The sequence below is a fragment of the Anser anser genome (assembly GCF_964211835.1).
Source record: "Anser anser genome assembly, chromosome: Z".
Classification (NCBI taxonomy): Eukaryota; Metazoa; Chordata; class Aves; order Anseriformes; family Anatidae; genus Anser; species Anser anser.
In genome coordinates this window covers 7702327-7718271 of record NC_139723.1, presented here as the reverse complement: position 1 = coordinate 7718271, position 15945 = coordinate 7702327, and the positions used below count along the sequence as shown (strand labels likewise).

The 15945-nt window shown below is 35.3% G+C and overlaps 1 protein-coding gene and 1 long non-coding RNA gene across 6 annotated transcripts in view; one reads left to right on the top strand and one right to left on the bottom strand.

Annotated features, from left to right (window-relative positions):
- Window positions 1-15945, top strand: part of XRCC4 (X-ray repair cross complementing 4) — a 188917-nt gene that overhangs the window by 120654 nt on the left and 52318 nt on the right. For all 5 annotated transcript variants that reach the window (XM_083817575.1, XM_083817572.1, XM_083817573.1 and 2 more), the window contains one exon: window positions 1321-1459. In XM_083817575.1, coding sequence (XP_083673701.1) covers window positions 1321-1459 — 139 coding nt within the window. The remainder of the gene's footprint in view (window positions 1-1320; window positions 1460-15945) is intronic.
- Window positions 1-15945, bottom strand: part of LOC310889702 — a 51298-nt gene that overhangs the window by 16171 nt on the left and 19182 nt on the right. Inside the window, exon 1 of the long non-coding RNA XR_014576718.1 lies at window positions 5665-15945. This exon is cut by the window's right edge and continues 19182 nt beyond it. This is a non-coding gene — a long non-coding RNA (uncharacterized lncRNA). The remainder of the gene's footprint in view (window positions 1-5664) is intronic.

The following is a 15945-nucleotide window of genomic DNA, read 5'->3' as shown; positions in this document are numbered from 1 at the left end:
GTTGCATATTTTCTTCCTGTTTCAGTTTCAGAAGAGCTGAATAACAAATGTGAAAGGAATGCAGAAATAGGACCCATTATTTACTTTCTGTGAAAACCTTCAGTAATGAATCTCTAATCATGGTGTCTTTCATCCATGTAAAGATTAAAACTTCCTAAAACACAGAGAAAGCAATAACGAGTGAAGTTACCATAACAGCATCAGCCTCAGTCAACACATTATTATTTAATATATTTCAGTTGAAATGTGTGCTTCTCTGGATATCATTATCTTAAAAATTTGAAGTAATTAAAGATTTTATTTTTAAAGCAGGCATACCAAATAAAAGCATGCTACAAAGTCTTGATGGCTGGAATAAAAATGTCTATGTATCATGTGAGCATCTAGCAAGGGAGACTATGGAGGGCTTCTACTTCAGGAGGGATATGATTGTCTTGACATTAAAGCTTCAAGGTGATAACTGTCAAAGCAGAGAGGGGATTGCTTTTTAATTGAGACAATGCATCTTTTATGAATTTACATGATGAAGTAATATGAATGTGAAATTTAAATTGTATCTGAATGAATCTGGATACAGCCTACTTTACTTATCGTAGGCAGAGGGATCAGTGGAAACCTAGACTGGTCATCCAGTTTTGGGTTCTGAAGAGCTAGGAGTTCTCCCTGTTTTCCTACCAGACTGCAGCCACTCTGTCATTTGGGGAGATTTAGTCTGAATTGGGGCCACCTGTTCCATGGGTGGAATTGTAAAGTGGTGCTACCTCATTTTATGCACTGGTCTGCTCCAGCCTTGGTGTACAGGCAGCAGGCTGTCCGTGCTGTCCATCAGTTTTTCTGGTCATTGACTGCAGAGACGCTACAGCAGAACCCTTAAGGATGTATGGCCTGGTGATCTGTGGTAGCACAATGACTGGGACATAACGAAGTACCTACCAGTACATAGCATAACAGCACTTGACCACAGAAGCAAGCATCTTTAAAGGCTTTATCCTAGTGAATATTGAAAACTGGAGTTACATGAGAGTCTACAAGGAGGCATCAGGAGACCGTTAGTGTATTTCTAGTCCATAACTGCCCATCTTACTCTCCAGTGACTACAAAGAGATGCCAAAGGAAGATCATCTTTCTATTTTAAATTTGTTCTCTTTAAATTACCTCTTATGTCACCTATTTGTTTTGACACCAATTGCTGTCAAATCGGAGTCTATCTTAGCAATGCAGTGATTTTAATAAAAGTAAAAAATAGTTTAAGAAATATTTGTAGTACTTTGTCATCGGGGTTCTTCTCAACTTTGGTCTTTTTCCTTTTGACATCACCAGAACGAAATGATTCCCTTCTGGCTAGCCCTGATGTCATCAATACCACTCCAAGACGAAAGAGAAGACAAAGGACAGTAAAACCTGCTGGAACAGGAGCTAAAATGGCTACTTATGAGACAGAAATGCCAGCAAAGGAAAAGTGAGTACTTCTGAAAACATATTGAGGTGTTTCTGCACTTACAAATGCTTATTCTTTTTGTATTTTCTTGTGCAGTTTCATAATATTCAGAGTATTCTGAATACTGTTTTGTTGCACTCTTTATAGTCATTTACACTCATTTTGTCCAGCTTTGAATAGACATGAATGATTAAATGCAGTCAGTCCACAGGGCTGCCATATGATTAATGGTATCTTCTTCCAAATTGATACTTTTGTAAGATCAATGGTAAATTAGTTTTGAATTTTTTATTTCCACCTTTTATCTGTAGTACTCAATGTGTAATAAATTGTCTAACCAAGCATAGGCTCAGACCACAAAGACATTTCCAATGATTATCAAAGATTTCTGTAGTTATTAGCAAGAAATTTATCTTATTTTGACATAAAAGATTGTGATTTGATGCCAGCTATTAATGTTAAAAGTTACTATCCTGTTTCATTTGTAAAAGAAATGATTATTTTTGAGAATGGTCTAGAAAAATATCAAATTTTGCTCTTCTGTTCTGTTAGAGTATTGTATATTACAATGAACCATGCCCTTTGTCAATTATATGTAGTCAGACAGTTTGATTTTGAGAGTCTGGCTGTGTTTGCCTGACATATAATTTCACTCTTTTTAGTATTGATTGTGGAAGGAAAACTTCCAGAGGCAAATGATTGCAAAGGAGAATAGAGAGGCCTTGGGCCAAGTAATTCTCTGTATGAATATCTGAGTCCTGTGCCCAGGGGAATGACTGAGATGATATTGGTATTTTTGTTATAATTCCTTTAAGTGAGGCAAATTTCAAGAAAAATAGAGCAGCATTATGTTTTTCATTCTGTGCAAAGCATTTCTAGTATGCTTGCAGAATAAAGTCAGAGCTGAATCTGGAGAGTGGGTCTTCTTGTCTATGCCATAATTAGTCATATTTTAAAGCTTACTAAACAGAATTTCCATTCTGTCAGATCTCTACCTCTGTTTTAATTTTGCATTTACTATGTATTAATTGCATTGTAAACAACTGGTTAGCACTCCAGGTCACAGCATTGTTTCAGATGTGACATACCTTACAGTACTATGAAGGTGTGTCTGATAGTAAAAATCTGTATGCTTTTTTCTGATCCTACACTGATTTACAAAATCAAATGTGATATCATTGTATCCTGGCATGTGCTTTTGAATCCTTTATTTAAGAATTAAATGTGGTCATGGTAGTGCTCGTTCTGTGATTAGATAAGAATGTATTAGATCTCCCTTGTTTACCTGGAAAATTACAAAAGCAGAACTGCATTCATTTCCATCTTGCTGTGTGTTTTTCTCAGTGTCCCTGCTCAGTACTTAGTTTTCAAACTTCATCTTAAGTCCTTTGCTGGCTGCTAATCAAGCTTTCACTCAATTTGTTTGGCTAATAATTTTTACTTCTCTTCAGCCTGTCAAAAGTAGGAAGATGTAGAATTAGTGTTGTAATCCAGTTTAGCAAATACAGCTGTCTTGTTCTGTGAAGCTTCTTCAGTAATTTATATTGGTGGAAAGCTAGATCCTAAAATGGTGTGAAAGGTTTTATCCTAAGCTGATGTTACACTGGGGTCTCGTCCAAAATATTTTCCACTATTGTGTCATTTAGCAAAAAATTACAAATCCAAGCAAACCACCCCAGACTCCTGGGGGGAAGCAGGGAAAGGGAAGTTGACCTCTAAACTCCTTCACCTTTGGAAGTGGTCCACGGCAAACATGGAAGATGCTCAGCCCTTGGAAGAGTGTCATACTTTTCTGTTTGGCAGAAGGATCAAATGACAGATTGTGATCACCTTCATGAATGCATGACTGAGTCCTTATTTCTGAACTCTCCTGCACGGACCTGCAGAAAGATTTGATTCTTTACTTGTAATGTAAATATTTTAAAGTGCTATCTGATAAAGTCATAGCCAACAGTTCTTGCTTCAACAAACTAAAGTTTATTTAGTGGTGTTTTCCATTTGCAAGTTTTGCTGACATCATCAGTGCTTGTTTCATGTTTGCCAGGCAATGAAAGAGCAGTTACAAACCAAACATCAAGTGCATAATGTTGTCTTTATATTCTTGCATTGTAACTCAATTGATACAAGATCCTAAATAAAAAGAAAAAAATACATCTTTTGAATGAGATATATTTCTCATTCATGAATAAGATTTAAATTTTTTTATTTTTTTTTGCTTCCCAAACCAGAAATGAGGACCTGAAGGCTATCAATGTATTTTAGACTTTTCTTTTGAAAATACAGTGTTACGCAATACAGTTGTCATGTTATCACATAATAGGAATTATATCTTAAATTTTGTTTACTTGTGAGATTTTAAGAAAGTACCACTTATGCTTTAAGTTAAAAGCATCTTAAGTAAACACAGAGTCATGACAAATGAAAGGATTCTGTTTCAACAAATAGTTTAGATTTATGGATTGTGAGACTAGTTATGTAGTGATTCTCTAGTTTTATGGAATGAAAATATATTCTCAGATATGACCAAGAACACTGAAAGGAATGCAAATAAAAAATTGTTTAACATAGAAATTAGGGCAAAAGGAGTACTGCCTTTCTTATGCATTGTGTGTGGATGCAGTGGCAGGAAAAGGAGTTGAATTGTATGTCTATATAGACATCCATTATTTGACAATTTATTGAAGGCTTAAATCAATGCTGTTAAGGAAACCTGGGTAAAATGAAACTTATTGAAAGTAGTGTAGCCTTGAGATCAGCAAAGAATTGAGCTAGGATTTGTGGAACAAGATTTGCTAAATTAACTGCTAAATTATTTGCTGAGATAATAATGTTCTTCCGGGTGAAGCAGAAATTCAGCATAACTAGTCAGTCACAGAACTGCTGGGATTGAGGTTTATCTGTCTTTGTAGCAGGTTGTTTTCCAATCTGAGATATACCAATGAAAGCGAGCACGTCTTTAGGCAGACAGACGCTACTTATAGTTGGTAACGGTCAAACTACAGTTCACAATTTATGCATTTTTGAAATGCGACAAAGGAATTTTCTTAGAGTTCATAACATGATTGAGTTAGGAAGTAAAATAAAATTATGCTGATTCCAGTTAATTGTAATGGTATTTGTGAAGCTTTGACTGTAACTTAATATCTGGCAATTTCCTAAGGTGCTAAGCAGAGATAATATGTTAGGCAAGTTAAGATGCAAATTCTGCTTTTTGTAATTTGCATTTTATACTTGGAGGAGAAAAATTAATAAAAGCAATCCCAATCCACATGTAGAAATTATGCTTATTGATGCATTAACCAAATCTCTCAGGGGGCTCTGCATATGAATAACACGACTAGCTATGTATAATATGCATACAATATAGAGGCTTAAGTATATGGCCTGTCAGCCTGAATCCTATACATAATTTTTTATTCCTATAATTATTTTGCTCAGGAATATTGGAGTGCATTTGAGAGAAGATAGTATCTACTGAAGATGCTGGCAAGAAAGCTTTATAAAAATCTTACAAATTAAGCATAGTCATTGGATACAGAATGCTCTGTTAGATTTGTATAATCTGTAACATGGACCAAGCAGTGCTGGAGTCTGTAGTCTAAAGAAGAATAAATTAGCAAAAACCTTCCATTTACAGTTTGCAATCGTTCCTTTGTTTCCACAAGTAAAAAATGATCTTTCTGATTTGGTTTAGCTTTTTTTTTTTTTTAATGTAAAAGTGTAAGAAAAGCAAAATGTTCTTTTTCTTTCTGTCAGTTATTGCTTACTAATGAAAAATCTAATTTTATGCTCTTCATTCACACATGGGTCTTATCCAAGGAGGAAAGCTTTACTGGATAAGACACAACATTTCTCTACATGATTCTCTGTGCTTCAAAATGTATTTTTGTATTGATATTTGACTACTGCTGGTTTATTCCTTCTTGCTTTGATTGATGGAACTGAATGACTGTCAGATTCAGGCCTACATTTAAACTGAAGGAAAGAGATGCTTTCCCTTAACTTCAGTATGTTTGGTTTTGCTGAAATATTTTGAAGTATCCATTAGCCCCACCGAATTTGAGAAGGTGCTTGCCACCAGTACTTTAAATCTTTCCTCACGCAACTACTACTTTTTTAGAGAGCTCAAAGTGTTCGACATATATTAGGAACTCCTCAGAAAGACCTTTGTGAAGGAAAAAAATCATACTCAGATGTTGCAGGTGGGTACCTGAACAACCACTTACCTTGGCTGCAAAGCGCATGTCAAGGAAGTAGAGGTGGCTTCAGAGCAAGGACAGGATGCTGCTGATGGGGCGTTTGTGCCACCTACATTGCCATCAGCTGCTCCGTCAGGAGGGGCCAACAAGAGAATGTCGTTTCTGTTTTGAGTTTTTAAATAAGATTGTCACGGTCCTCACGTTCAGTGTTGGTGCTTGACTTGAGGGTCTATTAAAGTTAGTCACGCATGTAATTGTGTGTAGGATCAGCTGCCTAGTTTGTACCTGTTAATGATAAACACATTTTTTTTTCTTTTCGTACTCATCCCTTTCTGTGCTTTTGAAAGATTTTTACCGTCTTCATAGGTACATACTATTTATTTGGAAAGAAAGCTCTCGGCTTTATATTACAGCACCGAAAGAAGCTAGATTTGGCCTTCTGTTGATAACCTCTCACCCCTTTAAAAGCACTCAGAGCTTGTGCTGTGCCAGGAATCCCCATGGGATCCTCTCTCTGCATTGGTTTGATTTATTGCTTGTGGGTCACATTTTTGATGTTCTAACACGCAGTTTACTCAAAACATGGTCGGCCACTACCTAGGATGCAGGTAGCAAAACCCTTCAGGGTTTCTCGGAGGGTTGCACATAGACAACAGTGTTACTGTCTCACACGTGAAGTAGTTCTTTCCAGTAAAGGTTTAACCAAGTGAAGTTTGGATCCCAGTGAAAATGATACCATAGCCTTCCATGGTCCAGGGAGGATTATAAAGTTTACACCACAGCTACCTTCTTTAAAGAAGGATCTTCCTGGGAGCACACGTTGACATGCCACTTTTTTATACACTGAATGCATTTATTTGATGCAATTGGAAAGAACTTGTAGAGCTTTGTGTGGTGAGACAGAGCGCTCTGATCACAGGTATGCACATGTGAGTCCTTGGAGTGTCTGTGTACCACAGTGTAAGGTCATTGCTACCGTCATAAATTTATGAAACGCAGTGTTCAGGAAGCTTTTGATAATTTAATCATTCAGGCTGGAACACAGGTTAGGAAATACCTTAGAAGCGGACAAGCAGGTTCATTTGAGAATCAAATGTGACAATTAAATTAATTTATTTTCCAGTAGCTGAATTAAGTCCTTTCTGTGTTTCATTCATGTTTAGTATTCCCTTATTTAAGATGAACAGGAATCATTTCATTAAGATGGTTTATTTCTTTCCTGTAGTGCCATGGCATTGGCAGCAGCAGCAGCATACCAGACAGACTGTTTTGACTAACCTGCATGCCTGTTAAAGGTTGTACTGTAACTCTATGTGGCCTGATGGGAGCTTTGATAAGTGATACTAATCTTCAGTTTTCTGAAATATTTAATCTTGCGTGACATTGGAGCAGAAAGAAGAGCCGTGTTCATTACCTGTGCTGTATGACTTGTAGCTGTACAAAAATAGAGTACAGTGAGAGGAAAAAGAATAGAATTCTTTGATTAAATGCACAGTAACATCTGTGGAAAAAAAAAAAAAAGCAGTAGCAAAACAGCTAAAGTAATTCCATAATCAACTGGAATATGTAAGGCAGAAATACACCACAGTACAGTTGCCTTTGCTTTCTGTTTATTTTATTTTATTTTATTTTATTTTATTTTATTTTATTTTATTTTATTTTATTTTATTTTATTTTATTTTACTTTATTTTATTTTACTTTATTTTACTTTATTTTACTTTATTTTATTTATTTTATTTATTTTATCTTTATTTTATTTTATTTTATCTTTATTTTATTCTCTGTTTTATTTGAGTGGTAGATAATTAGAAAGGCTTCCACAGTCCATGTGGGAAGGGATGATTTATTTCCATGGAAAGCACAAGGAATTGTTATCCACATCACCATTTCTCCCTACTCTCAAGGGAAAGAAGGCAAAATATGAAGGCTGAAAGCCCGAGGCAGAGAAAAACGAGCATTATCTGCTGACCTCTGAGGCTGCAGTTTCTCCCGAGCAAAGCCACTCAGCTCTCTAGTTTGTAGCACATCTCACCAAATTTTGTGTCTAGTAATAGTCTAATAATTGACTGATGATGGATAAGTTATTACTCTGTAGGACAGACAGGATTGTACCCTGTGTTTTATCAGGGCACGTTCTTTAGAGCACGATTTTATTGCAGTAACAGATCTGGTGAGATATATATCTCAAATGATTAATCTATAATGTATTTTAATAAAACTGGTAGCCCTGAGATTGTAAAATGATGGATTAAAAAATGGAAACAGTATGTTTTTCCACTACCTTTCTAGTAAATATTTGGTGATTTTCTAACAAAGCTTTTATATTGGAACAATGCTTGAACTAAATTTTATATTTTAAGCCTCTTTTAGGTAGTTTTTTGGTTGGTATATTTTAATTTATAGCATGACAGATTAGTTTTGTTAAACATTATGATCTCTGCTGGGGGTAATTTAATATTTTAATTTTTAAAATATATTTTTTAATATTTTAATGGGATACCCTGCTGGGTATTTTAATGTGGGAGGCCAAAAAATTGCTTTTCAGGGGTAAATTAAGGCAAGAAACAGGAAAGACTGTGTGTGGCTGAGCTAACTGACAGTACTGGAATATTCCCTGGATTTTAATGTAGAGCTGCCTACAGTGTTTTTAGTCTTTTGGGTGGAAGGGTGAGAAGAAAGAAAGGACTTTGTATTGAATAAAACAAAGAAGGCAATATTTACGTGTATATATATATAATAAATATATAATATTTAAAAGCCTCTATACCTCCTTGTGATTTGTATACAGCAGCAAATGTACACTGTTTTTATGAACTTTTCTGTAAAAGGCTTTTGATAATGGTATTGATTAAACCTCCATTTCCCAAAACAGCTCTTCAGGCAAAATTATTTCACTTCACTTTTATTAGCAAGAAACAGGTAGTGTAGATGACTATGATTTTGAATGTATGCACTGGCAGGAGATTAGGACTAGGCTGATGGAAAACCTAAGCAACCACGCTTGCCAGCTCAGTCCTGAAATAAAAAATAGACAGTGCAGAAGAATATGAGATGGAAACTTGGCTGTATTAAGGAGATAAAGCTGCTTCAAGTATCTGTTTTATTGTTCATTAAATTGATCATGAACTATGTCTTCTATAATGGATTAAATTAGAGTATTCCATATAACATAATTGTCTGTGAAGACCAATGGTCTTTTAACTCATTATGGACTCCAGAAAACATTCTGGAGATAGTCCCATACAAGAAAATAGTTTAAAATATGGGATTTGGAAAATGATTTCAAAAATACTTGCAAACACTCCTGTTCCACTGAGGCGATTGCTCAGCTTCTGCTCAGTTTGTGCTGACTTTTCAAAAATGGGATTCAGAGCACGAAGCTATTAATCTTTTTAATTGTATTTCTGTTTGTCCGTTCTCTGTACTTACCTTTTATGAATCATGAATTATACTTTCTTCCTCTCTTTGCTCCCTGGAAAACTAACCTCAGCAAAGCGTGGCTACAAAGCTGCTGTTTAGTAGTGGCAACACTTTTCAGTGTCCTTCTGCAAAAGTGATTACTCCTGCGTATAAAACGCATGTAACTAAATCCATGCAATTTACCTGTCCCATAGCAAATTCGCTCCTCAAACTGTGAGGGCTATGTCCTACTTGTTCTCGCCTGCTTAATTTCACTGATTATTCTTGACTGTGAAGACCTACATCCAGCCAGAAAGAAATACTGTATTGGAAGCTTAAGTGACCTGCTAGACCTCCAATATATTATGTTTAATATCAAGTAGACTCTGTAACATTGTCTGTGACTTTCTCTCCATCTCCTGTTATGTGTTTTACATCAGGTTCATTACAATTACAGTTTCATAGTTCCCAGGGATGCAGTTGAATCTGAATAAGATGCAGATATCAAGATATTTTCTTTTCCAGAATGCTTGAAATCCAGTGCAAAAATATAGAAAAACCAAAGGGAAAAGGACTCCAAGTTAAAAGGACTTGTGATGAGTTTTGTTTTAATCCTGTATCTTCTCTGTTACAGAACAGGATGATCTTTCAAAAAGACTTGGAGAAGGAGCAAGAAAAGGTCTGGAGAGTAGTATAGAAAAGGGTGAGAGTTGACACCAGGCATATTCTTGAGCAAATAGATGAGAGGGAACATAGCGAGGGGCATTTATTATTTGTGCATTTGCTTTTTTATTGCTCACATATATGTGTTTCCCCAAAGTAGTGCATTAAGCACCGAAAACCCATGGCAATGGATTTTCAATAATATTTAGAACATTCCCAAATCTGGTCCGTATGGATAAATACTCATAAATTTATACACTGTGACTAATACATATGGTATGAGCAAATGCACTTTCATGGTCCGTTGAGAGGACTCATCTGTTTCAGTCAACTTGCATCAAGATTCAACATGACATTAATCAGTATCTTTTTGATGAGTTCTGCCATCTGTGAGAAGGTAGATAGCACATTCTTATGTATCAGTCTAAAAACTTGTAGAGTAAGAGAGAGTTGGACAAATTATAAATTATGTCTATATTACCAAAAAAATTTACTACCCTTTCAATTACCTTGAAAGTAAACAAAAACAATAGCTTATTTAAAGCTGCAGATGTACAGAATTATATTAATACAGTCCTTGTTTACATAGAATACCACTGGAAGACTCTCTTGATTACTTAATAGCACTTAAGTAAATCCCTTACTTTATTCAGCTGTCAAGCTATTCATAATAATTTTCATGTAGTTGTTGCATCATTCCAGCTTGTACATATGAACAGTATTATGAAAAGGAAAAAATACTTACGAAATTTATTATAAGCTTATGCTTTCTTCATATTGTTAACTGTATAGCAACTATTGTAAGCATGAATACAGACTCGGGATAAAACTGAAAGAAAATGTTCAGTATTCCAAAAAGATGAGTAAAAGATATGTTGAAATGTATGTTAAATAGCAAAACTGAGCTAAAATAAAAGGCTATATTTGAAATTATCTTGATGATTCAAAAAATATCAAGTACTAAGATAAATTAAAATCTGACAACAGTCTAACCAGTGACATTAATATTTGATTCTGTATGTTCAGAATGATTGCTGTAATAATAATTAAAACTGTGGGAAAGGGCGATGTGCATGAAAATTCTATCGTTTAATGAAGGCAATTGCATTCTAGAAATAGATGAGAATTCTAATGTGCTTCTTCTTTGAAAACTGACAATTATTTAGGACTGTAGAAATAAATATTTTTTATGTGACTAGTGTAGGTATGAGAAAGAGAATTTGACATCAAGGTAAGAGACACTTCTGTTAAATTTAAAAATAATACCTCTTATATTGTGTTTCTCCAAAAAAGGCAGGGTAAAGATTTTTAAACTGGGAAAATAATTTGTGCAAAGATTGCTGAAAAGGTGGTAAATGTAAACTTTGAAATAATTCTAGGTTTTGTTATCTGTTTCACAGAGAGGGCTGCACTGAACTTTGCAAAAACATAGAATGCATCCTTTTTCTTTCTATATTGAGAAATTAACCATGTGCTAATTAAAATTATCCAGTTCTGATTTATTATTTGACAAAGGAGGAAAACAGTTACCAATCCCTAATTTACAGTTGGACCTTCCCCACTCCATTCCCCAGATTCCTAAGCAACATTTTGGAATATTTTCATAACGGTTATTTTTTGCTCTGAGTGGAATATGGTGCTTGATTCATCACTTCAGTGTTCCAGTGCAACTCCCTAAGCCTTGAAGTTACACAAGTGTAAAACTGAAGTAAAGTGATGATAAATCATGTCACTTAGTTTCTAGTGGTGATGTGAATCAGCCAGACTATTACTGCTTTTGTCTGTCTGGACTTGCTCCCTTGATAACTATTAAATTACGTGGATAAAATTATATTTTTATTGAAGTGTCCTGAAAAAAAAAAAAAAGTATTTTATAAAGAAACTCCTCAGGTCTTTAGGGTAAAGCACACCATTAAATAATAAAACATTTCTACTAATAATACTTTTATTTGATTTGCTGTCAATCATACATATAGAAGGATTTTTCTGCTTGGGTTCTGTATCATTGACAAGCAATTAAGAAAGAAACCTTTAGTATGTAAAGAGTCCTGTTTAGTTATGTAACTGTTTAGCTATGGGAATACCTGAAGACGTTCAATGGGAAAAACAGTCACTTGGATTATTCACTTGTGTTGGCAAAATCCTGCACCTGCAAGCACCTGAATACCTATTTCAGTTAAAGTCAAAACATATTTGAAAAAACAAACAGAAGATACTGTCATGATATGATGAGTTTCCTGTTGACATTTTTTAAAGGATTCAAAATACTTCATGAGCTCCAGATTCAAAGTTACAAAAAGTGCCAAAAGCACCAACTTTTTATCAATGCTAGTCAGAGCAATCCCGGAACAAGTATAAGGAGAACTCCCAGACCAGTTTCTCTGCCACCAGTGCTAATGGCATGAGAGGGAAGCAAGAGGGAAGAGGAGCAGAAGGGAGCAAAATATCCTTGCTACAGCATATATCAAGTTTGTGCAGCATACCATCAGTATACATGTTGTACTTCCCAAAGCTGGGAACAGCAGTGGTTGGTTAGGCCAACAAGCCCAACCACAAGGTAAAATGTCCTGTTTGCCCATTCGTGAATGGTGTTGAGTGGTTAGTGGAACACACAGTGTGCCCACCACATTGTGTTGTCCAATTCTCAAGCTTAGCACCTTTAGTTGGGTGGTTGCTGAGAGCATAGCTCTGGGGAGGTAAGGGATATAGCTGTTTGGCAGCAGGAGGGTGAGGAAACTAGAAGCATTTATGTACATAGTGTGAGTCCTGGGAAAAATGAGGCATATCTCAAGCCAATAACAAAAATTATAAGAGCTGGGGTTACTGTCATGATTGGGAGGAACATTCAGTGCTGCCTAAGACTTGTAACACTTTAATAATTCTTTTGTGTCAGACCTTTCAGCCTTCTATTTGTCTTCTTGGTTTCTCCTATCCGGCATAACACTTGAGAGGTGTATATCTGCATGCCGGATATGCATCTACACCATTTCTGCTCTAAGCAATACCACCTCAGACATCATGTCTTAGGGCAGAAGTGGGAATATTTGTTAGACTATTTATTCAGCCTGACTTGGTACAGGATGTTGCCAGCGACCACAATACTAAATTCAGTGTCTGTAATGAAGTGATTTGCTTGGTTGAGATGATTCTGATGCTGTTACAATGTTTCTTAGGCTAGATTTACAAAAAAGTTAGTGTTTCATGTTACCATAAGACAGTGTTAGCCAGGCACTCCTCTTTTTCATGGTTTGCTTACCACTCCCAGTTCTGCAATGAGTCCTGTGTCCTTACATGTTCTCCTTTTGCCAAGGTAAAAAGATACAATTTTGTTTCTTCATTAGTTTTAACCTTTCTGTAGCTGAGATCTCTTTGGAATACCAGCTCATTTATAGAGAGGTTGTAATGAATACAATGCTATTTGTTTCACTGGCAGGTACATCTTCTGGTGCTAGTATTTGGCTGATCAGAATTTTTACAGGTAGCAATATAAAAAAGACTTCAAAATTAGACTTTTGAGTATGCTGAAAGTGCTTTTCAAACACCTTGGAAGTTAGCCTAACTTAAAAATCAGTAACAACTTTCCTTTAAGGATGAAGTTGAGCTACACAGGGCTTGAAAGTAATTTACCAAAGACTTTTTAAACTTCATGATATACCAACCTAAGTACATATTTCTATTCAACAGAGAAATATGTGGGTGAAAAAAAATGCTAATTTGAGGTACATTTATAATAGTGAAATTCAGTATTGATTTTTGTGGACAGTTAAATTTTGTTCGCTATTTAAGTTTGAATATTCTATGCAAGCCTTTCAAATTACTTGCATCTTTCTGAATCTAAGCTGGCTCTTCACATTTTTGTTTCATGTCTTTGCTTCTTTGCTGGACGTTCCTGTCTTTCGTAGCAATCTAGTATGACATTTAGTTTTAGTACACTCAGCTGTAATTTATTTAAATACTGTTACCTTAGCATTTGAAAAGCTGAGTCTTTGGACTTCCAAATCATTATCGTTAAAATTTCTGTCCCACCTGAAATTGCTGTCCTTAGTAGGGCACAGACATTCCAAGTATAATTGAGTTCTCTGTTTTTAAATATGTTCCTTGGCTGAGTCATGTTGACAAGTGCTTTTCATCTTGAAAACTTTCCAGTTGTTAGGCTTAGTCAATTTGATGTGGAATTCAGAAAATGAACTGGAGCCTAACACTGTCTGCATAAAGGTGCACCTGTGTGGGGGTTAACTTGCCATCATCTGACATCTCCAAATATTATTCTTCAATTGTGTGTTCTTACAAAAGTACGTTGTCTCCTCTAACACAGTCTCTATTGTCTGCTAGAACAAAATGTGCCTGCCTTAATATATATGAAGAAACACAGAAGAAAGAGAAAACATTTTTTTTTTTTTACTGAGTTGTTTCAACTAAGCATTTAGATCTACTAGAGAAAACACAAAATGAAAATCCACAGCTGGATTTATTTTCTTGAGGCAAATCATAACCATGTCAATAGCATCTCGAGTAGCGTTTGGAATCCACTCTGCCCCATTAATGGTGTCAAACTGAGGCAGTTACCTCACCTTAATTTTAGGTCTGGCCCTAAATAAGGTACGTTCTGTCTGACAAATGTATCGGCCTAAACTTCTGATGAGTTTAATCAACATACTAGGTACCTTGGAATAACTGTGAAGAGCAATCTGATTCATCTAGTATAGATTCAGCACTCTCTTCATTAGGGGCCACATCATCCCTTGGTGGCGGAACCAATAAAAAAGTTGGGATCTTCCATCTGAATGTTTGAAGTCTGCTGGATTTGGACTGTTTCCTGGGAAAAAAAAAAAGACGTATTGCAGCATCTTAGGCTGTAGAGAGTCAGGAATCTTGAACCTCTGCTAGGCCACTGTTCTCACCTAGACTACTGAGAAAAAGGGGACACTGTGTGATGTGATATTGAGCATATAACTAATTTGATTTGACTTCATCAGAGGTTTTGAGCTTCTCTAGAAGTTTCTGTTGATAGAGTCGTGGAGCTTACCTGATAATTCTAGATTAAATGAGGATTCTCTGCAAGGCCACTTCACACATGTAGCTAATAGTAAGTTCCCAAAGAAATTTAAGTCTATATATGGAGCTTCTTAGTGATTTCAGATGCTTGTGAAGTTGGACATTCCTAGAAAATGTGTATCAAATAGCTATTTCAGTTGTTAAGTGGCTCTTGGTATCTCTAGTATCATCTAGAGATTAAAAAAATAAATCCAAAAATAATGTAGATTAATGAATCAAATGTATTGAATCATGCTTATATTTGTCATATTTGAACTAAAGACTTCTGAAAAGAACTAAAGACTTCTGAAAGACATGTATGTTCAAGAGGGTTAGTAATCTTTGATCTCAAGATGTATAGTCTTGGAAGCCTGATTCTTGTCATATTTGGACCCTGTGGTATAGAAGAAATTAAATAAAATCATCAGAGTGACCCAACATAATCAAGGTCCCTGGTATTTAATAAGCTCTTACAGATGTTACTAAAATATCAGTTCTTCAATTGTATTCTCATGGGTCTGCTGGCAGAGAAGAATTCATAAGTCTGAGAGAAGGTATTTTTTTATTATTATTTTGCAAAAGCCCATTGTAGAGTATGTAAAATTAATTTTTAGATAGGAAAGAAAACTGTGCAAGACGGGATATTACTGTGATATAATTGACAAGTGCAAGTTTTATTATAAATGTTTGAGCAAAACATCTCCCTAGATTTGTCTTTTTTTTTTTTCCTGAGAAAGAGGAAAATCTATACTTAGACTGTTGCATCCTCATTACTTATTTTATATTATTTTCATTATAGTGTGACTTTTATTTCCTCACTCTTCTTTATCTTTCATTAAAATGAGTTCTCCTGCCAGTAACCAGGCTTGCTGGTAAATTATAATAACATTTATTTTAACTCCAAAGGGAACTCAAGGCACAATCCACATTAAGATATGCAATAACAGTTCCATATTTGATCTGTATATGAAGCTTGTATAAAAATGCATAGATAGGACCAGCTTTGAAGGTACTATTTTTTTTATGACACCACTTGATTTCAGAAGTATTTTGCTCCTGTTTTCAGTATTTACAAACTTACTGAAGTGGCACAGGGCTTTAATATCAGGCAAGTATACAACAAAAAAAAAATGTAATACATAAGTTATTTGACAAGGAATGCCTAGATAAATGATGACTGACAGATCATAAAGCTCTCTAGTGATTAATTA